Source organism: Triturus cristatus, chromosome 1_2 (genome assembly GCF_964204655.1).
Source record: "Triturus cristatus chromosome 1_2, aTriCri1.1, whole genome shotgun sequence".
Classification (NCBI taxonomy): Eukaryota; Metazoa; Chordata; class Amphibia; order Caudata; family Salamandridae; genus Triturus; species Triturus cristatus.
Window position 1 is genome coordinate 150,177,039 of NC_140580.1, and position 19,450 is coordinate 150,196,488.

The 19,450-nt window shown below is 41.5% G+C and overlaps 1 protein-coding gene across 42 annotated transcripts in view; it reads right to left on the bottom strand.

Annotated features, from left to right (window-relative positions):
• Positions 1–386: 386 nt before the first annotated feature.
• The window catches only part of TCF7L2 (transcription factor 7 like 2), a 331,284-nt gene continuing 312,220 nt past the window's right edge, over positions 387–19,450 (bottom strand). For 10 of the 42 annotated variants that reach the window (XM_085603389.1, XM_085603378.1, XM_085603366.1 and 7 more), the window contains 5 exons: positions 18,987–19,094; positions 16,318–16,366; positions 15,773–15,823; positions 14,669–14,741; positions 387–2,615 (listed from right to left, as the gene is read on the bottom strand). In XM_085603389.1, the coding sequence (XP_085459515.1) occupies positions 2,180–2,615; positions 14,669–14,741; positions 15,773–15,823; positions 16,318–16,366; positions 18,987–19,094 (717 nt within the window). In that variant the 3' untranslated portion in view covers positions 387–2,179. Of the gene's footprint in view, positions 2,616–9,995; positions 10,022–12,763; positions 12,890–14,022; positions 14,096–14,668; positions 14,742–15,772; positions 15,824–16,317; positions 16,367–18,974; positions 19,095–19,450 lie in introns of those variants that run through there. The other 32 variants (XM_085603368.1, XM_085603362.1, XM_085603363.1 and 29 more) reach the window with 17 other exon arrangements.

Sequence of the window (19,450 nt, forward strand, 5' to 3'; positions counted from 1 at the left end):
CGGCTATTCATTTTGTAACGCCCATCAGGCAGCGCCTTCTTATGTCTCTCCCTTCCGAAGACTAACTGCTATCAGCGCCTTGACGCCTTTTGGCATTTGTTGCGCCTTACAAATCTTTTTCAATCATTCATAGTAGTTAAGAGTATTTCCCACAGTCATACAAGTATTTTAACACCGACGCCTGGTCCCCATTTGAATATGCTTTATAAACAAGAACAGTAAATGGGGTACCCAGCTATTAGTCACCACCTCAGCCCACCAACCCTGCTTGTAGCTTCTTCCGATATTAGGTGTCCTTCATATGATCATGTTTGCAATTGATGGGACTCGAATTTACCACCAAACTCTTTGGCCATCAACAGGCTGCCAGATCAAACACGAAACAATTTATTTCTGCACATACTAAGTTGCTTTTTATTAATCCAGAACTGCATGCTACAGATACTGTACAGCATGAACATTTATTCATTACAAAAAAAATATAATAATAATAATAATGATGGCCTGAAAACCATTTGAAATTAAAATCGGAATAAGAGCATTAAAACAGAACAGTAACATCACAGCTGTTAGGAAACATTCAAAGTATTCACAATAAAAAATGTTATAGTTAGCATCTTAATAAACCAGAGGAAAAAAAATCAGACATTTTACAATCGCTTCATGTCAACTACAGTGGCACTGGATGTGGGGGTGTCCAGCTTTTACAGCCTTTCATTTGCAACATCAACATGCCTAGATTTTTTTTATATTATTACGTTTTCTACCGGCCTATTTGTCGTAGTTGTACATAAAAAGTGGCAGTCTTTTCCATATTTAAATAGAATTCCAATGTACATCATTTTGGCCCTCAACGGTCGTTACCTCTTCATTTTAAATGCTGTCCAGTCAATCCGCTACCCAAAGAGATCTGTTATAGTAGACGATAAAAACTACATACGTCATCTATGTAACATCACAGCAAAACATGAGGAACAAAAAATGCACAGCGTTAAAAAGGGGGAATTGGGTTTGGAGGAGGTAGCAGGGAAAATGTCGGGTTGGCGATGAGACATTTGGCACATGAAAATGTGGAGATCGTCCAAATGGTGCGGGGATTTCACTGTTGCTCCTAAAAGGGGTCTCCTTTGCAGTCTACTGCTTCTGAAACAGTAAGTGTAGATTTCCCTTAAGGGCGGTTCAAGTCTTAATTCATGAAATGGCTTTTAAAGCTTTCTATTCTCCTTCGTTCTTCATTCTGTGGGTCCTTAATTAATGCCGCTGTTCTGTCCGTTTGGTGGAGACTGTGTTTCATACAGCAACATAAAATTACAAAAAAATATATATACATTTTTATATATATATAAACTTAAAAACCTTGTACAAATGAGTTGCTATATATTTATAAGATGCTTACGCTAATAAAAGAAAACTTTGTACAATATTCCGAGGAAAGGAAAACATTTAAAAACGGACGACGTACAGATACAACAAGCAAATTCTAAAGCAATAAATACTACTGGTCCAATAGCGCGGTCATTCCTTTTTTTCCCTTTTACATTTTTTTTGTAATTGAATGTTTCATATAGCATCCCCCTCGAAGAAAAAAAAACACCACCATGAAACGAGGCATATTATCACGTCCTTTTGTTACCTCTTAATTTTTCTTTCCTGTACATTTAAATAATAACGAGTGACAATCACAATGAAAGTTGTTTCACACAAGAAAAATTGGCGGCACTGCATTCAGTGTGCCCTTTATAGGTTACAAATCAGATGTAAAATGATTGGTTCGCAAGCTCGTATTTAATACAAATAAAAAAGAACCAACTTTTTCCTAACAAGGGCTGCTTCAAAGATGCATGTTTTCTTCGTCTTCCCTTCAACGAGTCTTCAATAATAAACTATCAGAATTACTAACAGTTATGTGTACATATATATATATATATATTTTTGAGTTTTTTCCCGAAACGCTACAAAGACTTTAAAACAGCTGTTGATAAAAATTTTGGCAGAATCATGAGGCTCTTGAAATCTACATATTTAAAAGGAAACATTGAAATAACGATGGGTCAAATATTGACCAATGAACTTGATAAAACATCAACGAAAATAGCCTGTGTGGCACAAATAATATTAAACAATAAAATAAAATAAAAATATTTAAAAAAAGAAAACAAGACCAATGTCCAGGCTAAAGCTATTCCAAAGACTTCGTTACGAGTGAAAGTGGCTGAGGGTGGGGCATTCCTGCCAAAGAATGATGGGAATGCAAGGACGACGTTGACGGTTGGACTAAAGACGCGGATGGCAGTAGTGACGACTGTAAAGAGTGAGGCAGATGATGGTCTAATCCCCCATTTTGACAACTTGTAGCAGAGAGGGCGCCGACTTTGCCCGCAGGACTATCCGACAGGCCTAAAGAGGGGGGCAGCATGGAGAGGCGTGCCAGGGGGTCGGGTTTCAACGTCAGTGAGAGCGGCTGGGTCTGTTCAGTCTGTGATAGCGAGTCTCTTGGAGGGGATGCCAGCAGGTCAGGGGAAAGAGGAGGAGAGTCTAGTAGGCTTCCATCTGAAGAGGGTGGGCTGATGCAGCTGCCTTCACCTTGTATGTAACGAATGCACTTTTTTTTTCTCCTAGAAACAGGGGGAAAGAGTCATCTGTAAATAAAGGGCAAAGACAGTGAAGGAGAAAATCATCTGGACAAACAACAAATACCCAACCCAAACTAGGCAAAGCACACGCCAAAATAATGGTGGGGCTCTATGCAGCTACCCTACGTGGTCATGCAAGTTTACTCTCACACTAAATGATATTTTGTGACGAAAAGGAATGAGGCAGGCTGCAACATCCAGCATTATATAAAAAGGTTCCCTTTCCATCAGGTATCTCATTAAAATGCCAAACGCCTGCACCCTAGATCTGCACATGGAGGTAGCTGCAGTGCACCTACCTACACATGTAATGGATACAATTTCTCCAAGGGAAGATTGTACCTCAACATATCAAAGCACTGTATGCGACCATTCAGTATAAAGTTTTTTTTGCCTATTTTAGACAATGAGAATTACCTCCCGTTACTTTATGAGGGCTGTACAGGCGCACCATAATTGGTTAGAGTTTCACACTTCCCGGTAAACTGTGTTTCCAAAATTAAGAGTCAAGATGTCCGCTTTTTTAGGGGCCTTGATTCCTAACTTAGGGTTTTTCTCCTATCGCAAATTTTCTGCTCGAATGTGGTACAGACAGAGATTGCTCCGATCCTGTGGTAAAAATCTTGCGGCCTACAACTTACTGGTGAACTCTTGTACCGATATTCAAACGAGTGACATGGCTACTTTCTTTTTTTTTTTTTTCTTTTAATAGTGAACTAATGTGCATGATCTAGCTTCTTGATTTCTAGTCTTTTATTATTCTGGTACATTGGAAACGCAAGTCCTCATGTTGTCTGGTGGTCTGGATGCGAATCTCATGTCTAACTGGCCAGCAATCTTGAATTACCATGGAATCCGCGTGACTGAGAAACGCTAGAGATATGTTTTTATGTTTTATATTGGAAACAATGGCCTCCAGGTCAGGCACTTGCTGTTTGATAATGCCCCGGTGGAAGAGTTGAGGGCCCGAGGCAAATCACACATGCCCTCCCTTTTGGTCAAGGTTTCCTCGTTTTAAAAGGATACCAGCAGCCTTTTCAGAAATATTACATTTTGCTTCTTCCTATTAAAGTTTTAACTTCTGCCTGATTCACATATTATTAAAACGAATTTCAGATGTGTCGTTAATAACTTCTTAGTAAGTGTCTTTCACACACATCATATCCCCCTGTAACTACTATCAATCATCTTTAGCAACCACAAAACCAAAGGCAAAGTTAGTTACAGCCGACTGACAGGCCCGCAACCTTAACAAAGACCTCGAGAAACGGTCTCCACTGAAGCAGCGCCCTTAGCACCACATCCTGCTAGCAGATGCAACCGTGCACACACCAAACGAACACACGTCAGAGACGAGAAAAATAAAGTCAGAATCAAGAAAAGAAGAGCGGAGAGGGAGAACAGAAACATGGCCCTAAATAACAAGAGTAACTGGTTTTCGAGGCCCGCACGTCGTTCCCTTGCAAAGCATTTCTTCCTTCTAGGTCTGTCAATATTTTTAAGGAATGACCAAAAATGTGTCTCGCTTGGTTCGTGATGTAATTGCGACTGAATTTTAGTAGGTGAAGCACACCCCCAGCAGCCCAAGCCCGCAGTGACTTATGAGAAATAGAAGTGCTGCATGACGTTTTTTTTGTTTTTGTTTTTTTGTTTAAAGAAAATCGTGCTCTTTATGTGCTTTGATAGCTACAGCACGCGGAAAAGTAGGCTAGATGGAGGGTGTAAAGGTCTACTCTAGCACAATTCCATCACATACTCCTAGGCAGGCGTACATACAATGGCTGGATGAGATACTATTTAGAAGCCCAGGTATGTGAAGTAGGTGACAGCCATCACCCAACAAGCCACCTACCTGAGCCCCCCTGCCACTCCCCTGCCGACTGACCCGCCCTCCCCGCGTGCCAATATCCTCCGCACAGAAGTTGTGCCGGCTCTGAAATATCGAGAACCAGACAAAAAGCGCAGGATTTAATTGCCATTTCCCAAACAATAGTCCTATTTACATGGGAACACCCAAGAGCCAGACAAATCCTTACATTTTAAGAAACGGCTATTCGCTCCAAAGTAGAACCGTGTTTTTTTTTTTTTTTTAGATCTGGACTTCGCATTTAACTGGAGAAAAGTGACCATACAGCACCAAGAACATTATATATCGTTCTATTATTGCTCCCCATCGAGACATTTTGGAGTTAAAAGTTTTAGAAGTCTAATAGAAGCCACAACTTGGAGGACAGCAGCAAACAAGTGAGACCACTGGGTGAAATAAGCTACAGCCTCATCACCGAAAGGCCTGGACTGAAGTCTTTTTAGGGCAAGGAACAGCATGGTCTTTTTGCCAACCACGGTCACAAAACTATTTTGGGGCATGAGGCATGGTCTATGAGACCTTCCTAACCTCTGCCTGCGGCGAAGAGCACAGAAAAGCAAGCCCTTTTCAAGCTTTTTGGAAGGGAAAAGCCAAAAATGTGGAGGCAGAAAAATGGAAAGTTCTGACATTTGATAGTTTTACCATTCTTTGAAAGGAAAAGGCAATTCCGGTGTGCGAAATTACACAGCAGAATAGCTCTGGAGAGAAAAATAATCGCAGAATGGTGTTGCATGAGAGAGAGTAGTGCAGGGCAGAGTTTAGATCTCTCACTGGTGCCGAAACGAAAAAATAGCGAATGAGTCGCGACGCACATGAAATCGGTGAATGGTTTTGAAAAACGATCCCATGATAAAATAAAGCTGGAAGACAATTAACTAGGAAGATAGAGCCAAGTGGCAAAGAATGACCAAACGGTTGTAGAGGGAGAGGTAATATCCAACTACCCCTACCTATCAAGAATGGCAACATGCTAATGGGGAAACCAGGAATGGAAAAGTGTGCCTAGAGTGAGACCGAATGGACGACTGGTGCTGGAGAAAGATGGAAAGGCAAAATAATGTTGAGCAAGAGAATGGTATGGAAAAGAGATTAAGAGAGAACAAGACATGGGAGAAATAGAATGGCATATTGTTGTCGTCGAGAGATGGCATTTCATCAAGATGATTTGTAAAGAATGAAATGCGCAATAAAGGAATGCAAGTCCAAGAAGCAACTGACTGGAGAATAGGAGAATGGTCCTTGAATCAAACAAGAAGACAAAAGATGCTAAAGAGAAGGAAGGTCTGAACAGTTATGGAAAGATATACATCGCAGCATGGTGCGGAGATGGATGGAACATTTGACGGGTACAGAGGTGACTGGTGGTGGAGCAGCTCAATGATGCGTTGTTATATTAGAATGAAGCTGGGGGGCTGAGATGGAAAAGAAACAGTGTTTCAGAGAGTGGAAATGACAAACCAATGTAAGCAACTTATAAAATATCAAAACAGTGTTCCAAGGGGACTGAATGAACGTTCCATAGGGGAAAGATGGATGATCAGAATTAGTCTGAATAGAGATGTAATGAGAAGCTGGAATGAATGTGCTTGAAAAATGGAATATCCGAACGGGCGGCATGAAGGAGTGACAGAAACATGATTGGTAAAGGTAAAATGTGAAAGAGTGGAACATAGGAAGGCAACTGGAGGGATGTTTGAAGATATGAAGTGGCAGAGTGGTGTTTGGGAAGGAACAAAATGGCAAGAGAGGACAGAAGAGGCGCATAAGAAGAAAGGCACAGGTGAGAGAGTGCCCTAATGACGACTGGAGAGGTGTAATGGAAGAATGTTTTGCAAAGATGCCAGTAGGTAAAACACTGTTGAAAAGAGTTTGAGAGGCATCTGGGATTACAGGAGAGAAGTGGAATAGCAGAATGGTACCCGGGGGCACAGTGATGAGAGAAGGATTAGAAGATGCTGGAGATATGGCATCCCAGAATGGTGGTGGGGAAAGTTGGAATGGCAGACCGGTGATGAGGGGAGGATAAGATGGAACAGCAGAATGACGCTGGAAAGAGGTGAAATGGTATGCTCAAAGCAGGAACCTATTCTTTATGCTAATCTCACTGTGCTTTTGTGTTTGTTTTTTAAATAAAGCGCTTTTAATTTTGAAACCTTTCCATTCAAAATACCATGTAGCAGAATTGTAGCTTGGTACAGCTGCAGATAAAACTGACCTCTCTTAAGGAAGAACATGCTTTACGGCACCGGAAGAGATCGCGTATTTACATATCAGTCAAATAGCTCAGCCAGCTAATGTGGCTAGTGCAGAGATCTGTGAATGACTTGATGTCACCAGTTTTAATCTGGTGTATCAGCCTGTGCTTTTTCAGCCACTGATAGTGTGCATAAGCCTCGGGACGTCTAAGAGCTGCATAAGCACAAGTTATGAGTGTTCCAGTACTCTAAATTGTAAAAGGAATTTAGTGGGGGTATACTAAGGCGTATATTGCATATCTGTTTCCTTTTTGCAGTTTCTTTGAATTTAAACCTAACACTTTTCCCAGATCCATCACTTCACGAGATGGGACATGTACATCAATGTGTGCTCATCCCTTCAATGACCTCAGTCATAGCGTTGTACTCTTCTGTCACTCCCTGAGCATTCATCACTTCTATACACACAACAAACGCATGCAGATGTCTTTTATTTCAGATCATTTACACAAATAATTTCTGTGCATACACATGCTTTTTCGCTGGCACCAGCATATGTTTAGAGCTTTTTTTGCGGTATTAATTTGTGCATGGAAAGAACAGATGCGAACTGGCCAGAATACATAGCCGAGGCATATCAGCGCCAGTGACAGCAAAAGTCAAGACAGTAGGCATACGGTATAGAAAATATTCGTCGAAGGAGGAGTTTCCCTTTTTTTAGCCAGTAGTAGAAGTAAAAGCGTGTTTGTTTGTGTGTATGTCCAGCGACTGTGAGCGTGTATGTGTGTCTGTGGGCACCGTACATGCAGTAGCCCAGAACAGAAACATGCATCTGACTGAACAACAATTTTCAAATACAAGTATTTTTTACAATGTTAAAAGATCATTTGAAAAACTGCACCATTTTTTGTATTAATATCCACCCATAGCTATACCAAATAAACCTCAGTATCCCTTGAGCCAGTTTCTTTTTACACAAACCTTATTTGTAATACAACCATTCAGAGTCAAAGCTGTGCTTATTGATGAGGTCTATTTGCATTACTATAGTTTTAGCGTCATAATACCAAATTGTAGGCTAGCGTAGGGACATTTTTTAAATCTACAATTTTCTAAATACTATTTCCAAAAGGTGATTGATTATTCAAAAATGCTAACCGACTTGCACCAAAAACGACTGGCCCATCCAGTTCTATGCAATCAAGAAACTTAGGCACAAGAAAGCCCGATCTCACACCTTTCCTGAACCATCTCTCAAAACTGACACACCCTGGAACGGTTGTCAAATATGTTTGGGGCATCCCTCATGGCATTTTTAGGCATAAAAAATTAGAAGATACACGTGGACAAATCATTTACTATCTAAACCTTCATACTTTGTTGGAAAGACAAGGGTCATCCAGTAGTAGCTCATAAAACTATGCACAGTGACTGCTTCACTCCAGCTCGACTCTCCTATCAATGAAATAAGTGTTCCAAGCATGGTAATCCTAATCGGGCTCGACCACTGGTGTAGTTAAGAGCATACATTGTTGGTTTTAACTATTTCTTCTGTCGTGATGAAGGCTCTGTGAGCACCGTAAAGGAGCCGACACGTCAATATAGAATATAGCACTCCTTTTGTCATACTCAAATTATTTTGACATCCGACTGTTTTCATTATGAAGGGACATATGGTACAAAAAGTGTGTGTGTTGCAGACCTTAATTTGTAAAGTTGCTGTTTGTACTATGCTGCCATTCCATAGCATCTAAGGTAGGTCATCACCTCTCCCTACAAGTAACAATCTGTTTTTGAATCGTGCCACACGTTCTCTGCCTTTTCGGAGCTTGAATCAAACCGCAAGGGATGTTTTATGCATCATATTAAAGCCTGCTCCTATTTTTAATAATCATCTAGTATTTAGATCACTTCAGTGCAAACCATGTGTGCTTATATTGTCTGACATCTCTGGGCTACAATTCAGACCATCCCAATAAATTGGGGGAGCAAGATGAAATTGTGGTTCTCACCTGAAAGCGTTAAGCGTTGAAAGGGCAGGGTAAGTTAATTTGTTTACAATGTACCTTCTTGATTATTAGTACTAAGTGCCTGTAATTAAAGATGCAAGCAAGCTAACAAATCTTCCTTTTAAAACTCTTAAGCTTGGGGGAGACGTAGACCATGGCACTGTTGGAACTCAAGTCACTCAGGCGTACTCAATGGCAAAGCTCAAAATTTGAACACCCAGTCCTAAAATTGGAGGCCCCATAACGTTATTTCACTTTTATGTGAAATAAAATGTTTTATGAAGGGATATGGCATCCGAGAAATGACAGCTACCTATTTAAAATGAGCTTTGACTAGTTGAACACATGTATTGTTGAAACAAATATTTTATTTCGGTTTTGGAGAGCAACAACGGTTGTGTTAGTGGCCTGGAGAAAAAGGCCCTCAACTCTTAAACCAGAGCACTAACAGCAGATTACAGTTACTCTTTTTTCAGTAAAGAACCCTACCCCGAAGTAATGAAAGTTTTGAAAATTTACTCTTTACCACAGGAACAGAAGTCCTTTCAGATCTGGACAGTAATTTACAAGCATATTACTCTATCTACTTCTAATAGCCGGTCAGTGGAGTAGCATAATTTGTGTAATAGAGAGGTGGCTAGGGTCCTTAAAGTAGGAAACGAACACAGGCCACATGCAATCAGTGTATGACTGTCAGGTTCAATAATACCACTAAGCAGTACATGCCATCGTATACTACTCCCTCCAAAGAACACGTAGCTAACGTGTAAGAGAATGGTGCACCAAGCTTTGTGTTAAAGACAAATCATGCACCCCTTGTGCCGTGGATACTCACTAATGGTACTCGAGGATTGACTCAAGGAGGGTTTTAACCATTATCAATGAAAATGCCAATACCCCCAATGAGAAGCTTTTTGTGGACATCTTTCTCAGCAATAGTAATTTTCATATTCTTAAATCCCCATCTGGATTTACCCTCAAGGATCATCTGCAAGTACCCATGCTTACACCAACAACCTATGGCTCTATGTGTAAAATGAGGCACACTTTGTGTAATCCTCCACCTTACACTTCGTTTGGAAGGACGGCGGTGAACAGCCCAGGTCTGGTATGGTTAACAAAATGGCAGAGCATGCACAGTACACAAAATGGTGTCTTCTCATCTACAGTCGCACAACACATTGCACAGGTGGGGGTGTAAATGGAGACAAATGAAAATCACAAACGGGTGGGAAGGTGAGACAGGGAGCACTACACACACCGAGAAGGATGGGTTAGCTCCAAATACCTACCATCACTCTAATCCAAATTCAAAGACTGCTTGTATCAGAATAAAGAAACAACAGATTTAACCAAAGTGGTTCATTATGGGAAGTGGAAATAAGAAAGAATTTAACAAGCGCTAGACTGATTCCCTCCACCAAGAAAGAAATACCTCTGGTTATTCACGGGATGACACGTGTGACCTGTAGCAGAACTTGGGCATGCTCTAACATGGGCTCCCCTTGTGCTCTCCTTTGTAGCTGTGACTGGTCATCTCTGTGTTGCAATCCCAACTCAACTTCAAAGATCCTATTGGGCCCACATTAGAAAGAGGTATGGAAAACCTCTATTTCCAAAACAGGAACGTTGAGCTACTTCCCCTCATACCATTGAAGGAATTCATCAGAGCCATCAAAACCCCAGAGACACACCGGAACCGTTTCAGGAATTCTTAGATTCCATCCTTGGTAGAAAAAAACATGACCGGCCCAATCCTGACTTAAGCAAGTTTCCTGTGGGTCTTTCAAGTGTGTTGAACTCTGGCCATCATGAGGCAGCTGTGCAAGTTCCCTGCTCATCCTGGGAAAGACTGTCAGAGTTCGAAGAGATTTGTGCCTCCCTAAGGGATTCTCCATTGTGATTGTCTCAACTCAGAAAATAACTGATGTTTCTTTTTTAAAACAGTTGTGCAAACATTGGTATTTTTATGTCAGGTGCTCCTCAGATGAGCCTGTTCTCCAACCTGAGGCAAATGCAAATAAACTGCCAAGCTGCACTGCCTTTCAAATCTTTCTCGTTGTTAAACATATCTGCCTACTTTTCCTATCTGCCTGTAGAATTAAATGGGTATCTTGAAAAACGCCAGATAGATTTCCCATAAGTAGCGTTTATATCCCAAAACCTGCTTTCATCGTCAGAACATTAATGTTGGTTTCTGGCGCATTTTTATTTTAAAGGTTGAGTCAATGATTCTCTTCCCAAATTACTGCATACCTATCCACAAAACATTAGCAAAGAAAATACCTACTCAACTTTTTTTAATTGAGTTTTAGCAGATGTTGGAAGGGTAATCTCTCTAGCACGTGTTTGTGAAAATTTATTTTTTGTGCTCTTACTGCTTAGCCAACATGGATTTATCAGTCGAGAATTCTGATCTCTTTGTGAGGACATGAACGTGGAAAATAGTGGAAGGGAGCCATTGAAGGTGTAAAATATTCAAGCTGCACAGATTGGTTAAAAGTCAAAAGATGCATTTCTAACCGGAAAGAGTTGAGACTTAGATTTAAATCAAAAACATGACTGGAATCCAAGTAACAGATGTCCCAGACATGACTTTCTGCAGGTTTGTGGCCCCTCGCAATCTTAGTGTGTTTCTGCTACCTATAAACATGGTGTATGTGTTTGCTTCACTCAACAGTCTTCAACCCTGCTGGAAGCCCAGTTAAGTTTTGGGAGGGTTTGATGAGCCTTAAGTTGGCCTCATAGTTCAGTTTCCGCTCAATAGTTTGCCAGTGAGACAGAACCATGCTATCATGTTCCTAAACGATGGCTATATTAGCCTTTCGTGTTATATTTAAGGAGAACTATGAATCAGATGGTAGCAAAATGCAATATCTAAATTGGCCTCAGACAAGAAGCACAAAAAAGCATGGCAAGCAATTCCATGGGGGCTCCCCACATACAGGATTTCGAGAGGACCATTAATTGCAGGTAGGGCTATTGTAGAAGTTACACTGAAAACGGCAGGTGATGGGGAGGTGAAACTATACTTGAATTTGTAGCCGATGCCTTTTCACAGGACGACCTGGCTGTACTAGAGAGTTTTAGATTCCAAGTCCCATTCATGAAAGCAATGCAACGGTGCATCTCGTCCTCTAAGATGGAGATGGAAAGTGACTTTAGGTGCACACCTGGCATGCAAAGTTATGTGCAGCTGCGGTTTAACCAACCTTAATTGCTATTGTTAATTAGCATTTCTTTAGAAAAAAGTTTTTTTCCAGAAAAGGTCACCTTGAAGGTTTGACCTGAGGTGGGCAAACCCCACATTTATTCTCTTCGGAAGAATAATGAATCACACTCTGCTCACCTCTATGGGACGTGGTTTTTCACGCCTCCGTTGTATTGTGCGAGGCCTCTGACTGTGTGGAATAGGAGAGTTTATTATGTCAAAGGCGTTGGTTAAAAAAAAAAAAATTTTGCTTGAATGCCCTGTTTGAGAGGTATTCACAGAAAGCCAGATCACATTGACATCAATCCTATGATGCTTTTACATTAGGATAAGTCACAATACCGTAGATCGGTCAGGGGCATTGTGAGATGAACCGAGAGGTCTTATCACCCTCGATCTCTTCAGGAGAGTTTCTTTCTACTATGATATTATGCTTGAAGTAGGAGGAGGGGGAAAAAATGAACTGGGGTCAAAACATTGAAAGACTCCTTACTACAAAGCGAAGCTACAAACTCGACAGTGTAGCTATTGTTTTCAACAATGGAAACATGTCTGACAATTCAAGAGTTCTCCCTAAATCGTAAAAGTGCTGGAACTCCACTCGTATATACATCTAGGGCTGCTGGAAACAATGTCAAGCAAGTGGTGCAAGTCAACACAGGGAATGCCTAAAATCCATAAACTACAGAGGGACAGCTGCTACTTGCCCCAATTTTGGAGAATTACATGTATTTTCTGTAAGCAGTACAGAGCACAAGGTGAATATGGCATAAATGTGCAGTAAAATGTAAATACAAATTATACTGTTAATGAACTACATTGATGGTCACCATCACCCCTCACGGTACCTAGGTAAGCTGATCATCATGATGCATCATGGTATTCATTTTCACCATAGCCAGTCACTATAATGGTGCATCATGGTCGCAGCGTCAAGTGGGGATAGCGATGCGTGATGTTGGCCACCAGTGTAGCTACAAAAAAAGAATCACAGAAATCTCAGTGTATTTGTATGGGATGCTAAGAAAAAAAGCTAAAACGTTACCCTGTATTACAAAAAAAATCCATCTGGGGCATGCATTAATGAACGCTGTTTGATGGTAATTCAGGTTACTTGTTTTGAACTGGATTTCCCAATGTTGCTATAGGACTTTCACTCTTTTTCGCACCCCAGACCTGTTGATTGCCATTGTGGTGGTATGGCATGAACCTCATAGTTGGTAGATGAGACCACCAGTGCATGGTCTGAGGGTGTAATCATGCATTAAAGAGTAAAAAATACATTTTATAGGACAATGGCTACTCATCTTTACAAAATGGAGTGAAAATATCAATATGCTTGCTAGTGAATAAATGTTGCTGAGAAATCTTTTAAAATTTTTAGATGTAGAGACCAAAATATAGCCCCATACGTCACTGTTTGGAAAGACTGTTCTTCCTTCCATGAGATTCAGTAATACAGGATGTACTTGGCCGTCTATGGGCCTTTCCTGCTATTGGACCCTGAAGTGCACTATCTTCCACGTGCATGGTGGCATCAGATCACATCACTGGCCAATGCAGATAATACAACTTTTTGCTCAAGTCAGAGCTGCACAGACGAGAGTTTCAAACCTGATGGGACAAAGTAGGGGCTGACTCTAAATTGACTGTCTAAAGCTGCATACAACTCTTTAAATGCTGACAAAAGTAGTCCCTAATACCTGAAGAGACTCTTCCGAATGGTACTTTGGTTCTGGTTGAATAACTGTGACCTAAATTCTAGAGTGACATTTCCACTGAAATGGCTACACAAAGCCAACTATAATGATCAGACATAAAAAAGTGACCATTAGGCCACTGGGGCTTCTCTGATGCTTTATGTGCCCATTGCTTGTAGAGATTCCCAGCTCTTCAACAGGGACATGTCATTGGTAAACAGAACAACAGAAGCAGGAGAGGTATAGAAAAATGTTAGGGAGAGATTTGAAAGGATGCGATTTTTTTTGTTGCAATAATTGTTGGAGAGGGGGGAAAAGCAGAGAATAGCAAAAAATGATCTATTCGAGAATTGAACTAAGAAAGATAGAGTGCACTCATTATATCCCAGATGCCTTCTTTAGTATACCTGCATGGCTTGCACCACAAATTCTGTCGGTCAAGCCCGAACAGTGCCCGGCACTTCTTTGGAGCATTTGCATCTGTTAGTATAAGGTAGAACAAAAAAAAACAACAACAGAAAATAGTGGAGAGCTGAATTGGATGCCGAATCGAAGGCTATGGCTAACTTGTCAATCATCTCGGCTGTACAGGGCATTCTCCCCTCACCAACACACTGCACACAGGAGAATTGGCTGGGTGAAAACTGGAAGAAAACCTGACACGTGTTTGTGTGGCGGGTTTTCAAGTTTCCATTTCAAACTTAAAAAAGTTAAGAAGGAAAAAAAAACACAATGGCATTTTGCCATGCTCAGTGTTGTGAGTTAGAAGGGAATGAGGAGGCCACAGAGGAACCTCTGGAGCCACTCTGCCAACACCCCTAAATCAAATCAAAAGCTCATTATTTGTGGTGGTGTGCCATACTAATGTATGGTTCCGATTTACATATGTTGTATATAGAGGGGTGGTGTCATGATGGCTTTGTGGCGAGTGGCGCCCCGACCTCTCAGTCCAAATCACAACACAGAGCTACAGGCGGCAGGGAGGAAAGGGGAAGGAGGCGTAAAGACCAACTGCTACCAGCGACAGCAGAGTCCCCAAACAACTATACACACCTGCAGGGGCCGCACCAGTTATTCTGTTGATCAAGGCCAAAGCGCGCTCTGCATTTCTTGGGAGCGCTCAGGTCTGAATGAGGTCAAGACAGAAGCGAGCAGAGAAAGAGAGAAAAAAAGGAAAAAAAGAGAATAAAATAAAAAGAAAATAATTAAAGGAAATAAATCAATGAACTGGTTACTAATTGCAAAAGTATAGACTTTCAATTTAAGGCTTAGAAAGAAATGTCAAAAAAAGGAATTCACGTTCATATCATTTATGATTTTTTTTTTTTTTTTTAGATCAGCTGGTGCAATTAAAGCTGCAGTATCCCTTTCTAAAAGGACATCTCGGCCCAAGCGTGGGTTCCGCTTTTGTCTTACATTATCAAAGAGGTGTGAGGAGAGAGCTACGGGGAGAGCTGGGAACGGAAGTCTCATGCTGCACGCGCTTTTAATGTGTTTCCCACACATACCTATGTCAAAGGGTCACATTTTGACGACGCGCTTGGGGATATTGCAGCTTTGGAAACATTCAGCTTTCATCTGTTATTTTTAATTTTTGTTTAAAAAAAATAAAATGCGTGCTTAAAGGTAAAAGAAAAAAAAAGAGGAGCGGGCAAGAACTGAGCAAGCTAGAAAGATGGGCAGGTTAGCGCCAGCAGGAAAGCCAATAAGAGGTGTGAGAATTAGTGTGCGAGCAGAATGCCATGCGGAGAGGGCAGAAAAGGGGCGGGCGCATGCAAGCTCTTTGCAGCCCAGGTTATTTAGCGGGAACAATGACATACAAATGCAATTAGATTAAGGAGGTTTACTGCCGAGTGCTGATATTCGGTTATCAGTCGCTTTTGCAAAAGAAATACTGCATATTCAATTTGCCCAGGCACACAGAATTTCTGGTTTTACACAGTTCAATGCGAAAAAGTGTGATGACCAGCAAACTTCTAAAATAAGTGAGTGGTTAGAATGAACATGACCGTTATGGAACGTTTCAAAAGCCTACTCAACATGATGTATGAATTCATGGGCATTATGCTTTTAATGGCGTTAAAACGGGTTATATTATTTAATGATAAGAATAATGTTAAGTAATAGTATTGGAATGATTCAAAATGGCGGCAGCACCTGTGATCGGAGGAAGTGAAAGGCAAGGATTTAGGAAACATTCGTTGTGTTCTGAAAAAAAAGAACAAATTACACAAAGTCGGGACATCATCACGGGTTTAAAAATGTTACACTTAGTTATGAGATTGTCTATGCAGTATTTTAAAAGTTCAGGAATAAAAAAAAAGGGGAAACCTCCTTAATATAACCTGGGGAAGCAATGTGGCCAGCGTCAGGCATGCATCGGCACACAGAGACACAGCCTGCAGTTACATCAAACGTACACAAACCCATTCACACCACTGCACGGCTACTACGACTCTGCAAGTCTGTCGCTTTTGAAAGACATTTAAATCATAAGGTGATCTTGTCATGCAATCACCGGCTACCCAACTATGTCCTTTTTATAGACTTTAACAAGGCAAAATAAAACGGATTAAAGGGAGCGCAAATGATGTAGTGAAAATTACGAGACACAACCTAACTAGTAAGATGTAAAGAACCCAAAAGGTCACTTCAAGGACGTGAGGGTGTACGCGACGACTGGGCACACCAGCAATGCTTACCATTGGTCTCCCCAGGCTGCTTGTCCCTTTTCCTCTTCTTCTTCTTGCCCTGTTGGAAGATTAGGAATTATTTATTTTGTGGACGGAAAAAGATCATTTTTTTATCAAAAAACAATAAAATAATCTATGGGCGCCAATTGTTTAAATTCAAATTCAGATTGTTAGCAGAAAAATTGAACCCAGCTGGACCAGATATAGAATTGCTACATGGTCCAGACCTACGGGGCCAATCCAGCCTTCCCATGTACATAAACATTCGCTGCTTAGGAGAGGGCAACAGTAAGTGACTGACTTGTATTACGTGAGGCACTCCGGAAGGAAAACCCTCTGTAACCATTGCAAGCGTTACACCAAGTTCACACGTCTTGAGAATGAGCTCCCATAATGCAATCCTTGCACATCTAAGCAGGACTAAATGGAGTACTTGGGTTTATGCTGAACTGAGCCACAAGATTTTACGTCCACTTGAAGGGCACACCAAGTAAGCTCAGTTTCACGTAGCGATGAGGTATTCAAGCATGTGCATTGGCAGGGTCTCATCCTGGGACATCGAACAACTCATGGAAATAACTTTCTTGAAACTGAAGCATTTCAGGTCTGTGAACGATGAAAGGTGGTGCTCAATGGATCAGTGGTGGATGCACGCTCCATACAGCATACTCCGTCACCACATCGATAAAGGTTGGTAAATGCATAATAAGCAGGGATATGCCCAATCCTTATGCATGTTTGCTATAGGGGCACTGTGTGCAGTGAGTAAGCCAATGTACATTAATGAAATGCTCTGGTGAGCTCTTAAAGAAGCCCTTTCTGGAGTCCTGCTACCAACCAGTTCAGTCATCACCAGAGCCCTCATATCCGTCTGAAGAAGGATTCAGTTTGCGTGTTCAGTTCTGCTGGTACTAAGATGCCAGCAGCAGAAATATGGGAATCGATCGATTATGAAATACAAATAGACGAGGATTATGATGAAATTAATAACTGTGTCATGGGTGAACCCATCGAGGAGGGGCTATCAAGTTTTCAGACTAGTGTCTGCTGATCCCTACTGGTAAAAGATTGCAAACATTAATGCCTATGCAACCTTGATTAGTTTACATTTGTGTGCCTGTTTTCCTTCAGTGACTGACTATCACACACCTCTGTAGCGGGGAAGAGATGAACCGTTTCTCACGGCAAGCAAGGAACCTGGTGGAGCTCTCACATGATGCCAGCAAAGCAACAGCGCTTCCTACACTCATTGGGCTGCATGAAAACACTGGCAAAGTCAAGAGTACATTGAGCCCGGAGGCTGTGGCACGGGTAGTGACGCATACACAGAAAGAGGACAAAGGAGTGCATGCTAGAAGCCGGTAAATTCCCTCCGTTTCTACCACATGCTAACAACCTGCTGAACTTAAAGAATTGACATAGTGTTAATGTTATTTGGCACTTATGTAGAGCACAATCGGGCATTATTAGTACAGCAGTCCATGGTTCTTGCTCAAGGCTGCCTAAATAATGAACTTACAATGCCAGACACCAGTGAAACCACACGGTTATGCTACAGGAGCACACTAGCAACACCCTTCGAATGTGCAGTACAGCTGACGCTTTGTGTATGATTATCCACAAATACTTGTATATCTACTGCTTGCAGCAAACAGACGTATATCATTATTTTGAGTTTCAAAGTAATGCGTGTATCTGTGTGGATTTCAATTTACTCGTGGCAAGCAGCCCACATCCACCTGACACCACCAGTGGCTTTGAACTTGGTGATGCACACCCTTTTTGTACAACCTGAGAAAAACGTGCCAGAATCGCAGAAATTGATCAAAGGCGTGAAGGTTGCCAGATGCTGAACAGCCTAACTAAGGAATACAGAAATGATCTGTAAAGCCCAATATCTCCGGCCATTGTTTGACAACAAAAGGCAGGCTCGCTTTAAGAAAAACTAAAATGTTGGTAGCTACCGTGTGGTTAAACCGAAAGGCACCTGCTTTTATCTGAAGGCATATCATGGATCAGTTAAAAACAAAGCAAAGCTTCGGCATCCATCATATTTTAAACCATTGGCTACAATAATTTGGCTATCATGGATAATTCGCTTTGCTATAAACCAAATAAGCAGTAGTTTACAAAAACAAAACGCATATTTTCGTCACTTGGCTTAGCGGTTCAAAGTGGGAGAATTTGTTGATCAAGAGGCAGGATGGAACGTAGACTGGTGATCATGACTGTCCAGCCATGCCCTCTGTAGAGAGGACTCATTACTCTTTTAACCTTAGTATAATTTTGAATTTAGTTGAATTCAACCTTATGTTGCACTTGTAGGTGGCACACGTTTTGGGTTTGTGGGAAAACTGAGGAGGCAGCAGTTGGACTGGCACAGCATGGGACTGTCACATGTTCAGAGCCTTATCAAGTGTCCCGTCAACAAGTGCTGCCTCCCCTTCGTCCCACTGTGTGATGATTTTGGACAAAAAATGCAACTGTGCATGGAAATCAGCAAGCGGGCCAAATTAGGTTGCTTACACACATGCGTGATCTGGGAACGCGCATGGTGGCAAAGGGACGTACCGCTCAGAAGAGTTCACCAGGATTGCAGCGTTTGGTTTTGGCAGGTATTCAACATTCCATTCTACGAGTCTACTACTGAAAAAATATCCACCTACATAGCCACCTACATAGTTATCCCGTGCGGACCAGCCAGGGTAGAGCTGCATGTGCAGCTGCCGCTCCTTTCTGGCAAGCTCGTAGTATTTCGCTTGTTCTTCTCTGGACAGGGCATGCCACTGAAAGAGAGGAAGACAAAGAAGAGAGACACTGCTTGGTTAGTGACCAGTCCAAGTTTACAGCCCTCTCCAGTATGCAAATTGTAGTTAAGTCTACTGGGAATAAGGGCAGCTATGACCTGCATTGTGATAAGCTACAGTGATGAGAAGCAAATAATAACTGGTACTTTACTGATCAACTTAATTAAAATAATAACAATACGATTGGACAAGCAATGTAAATAGTCCACCTTACGATTAAACCGAATCAAGAATCGCCTTCATTTCATAAAGACAAAACTGGTGTAAAATGTATTGCTCTTTTCGTAAAATCACATTGGCAATCAGTCACAACAATGCCGAGGCAGCTCCTCCTC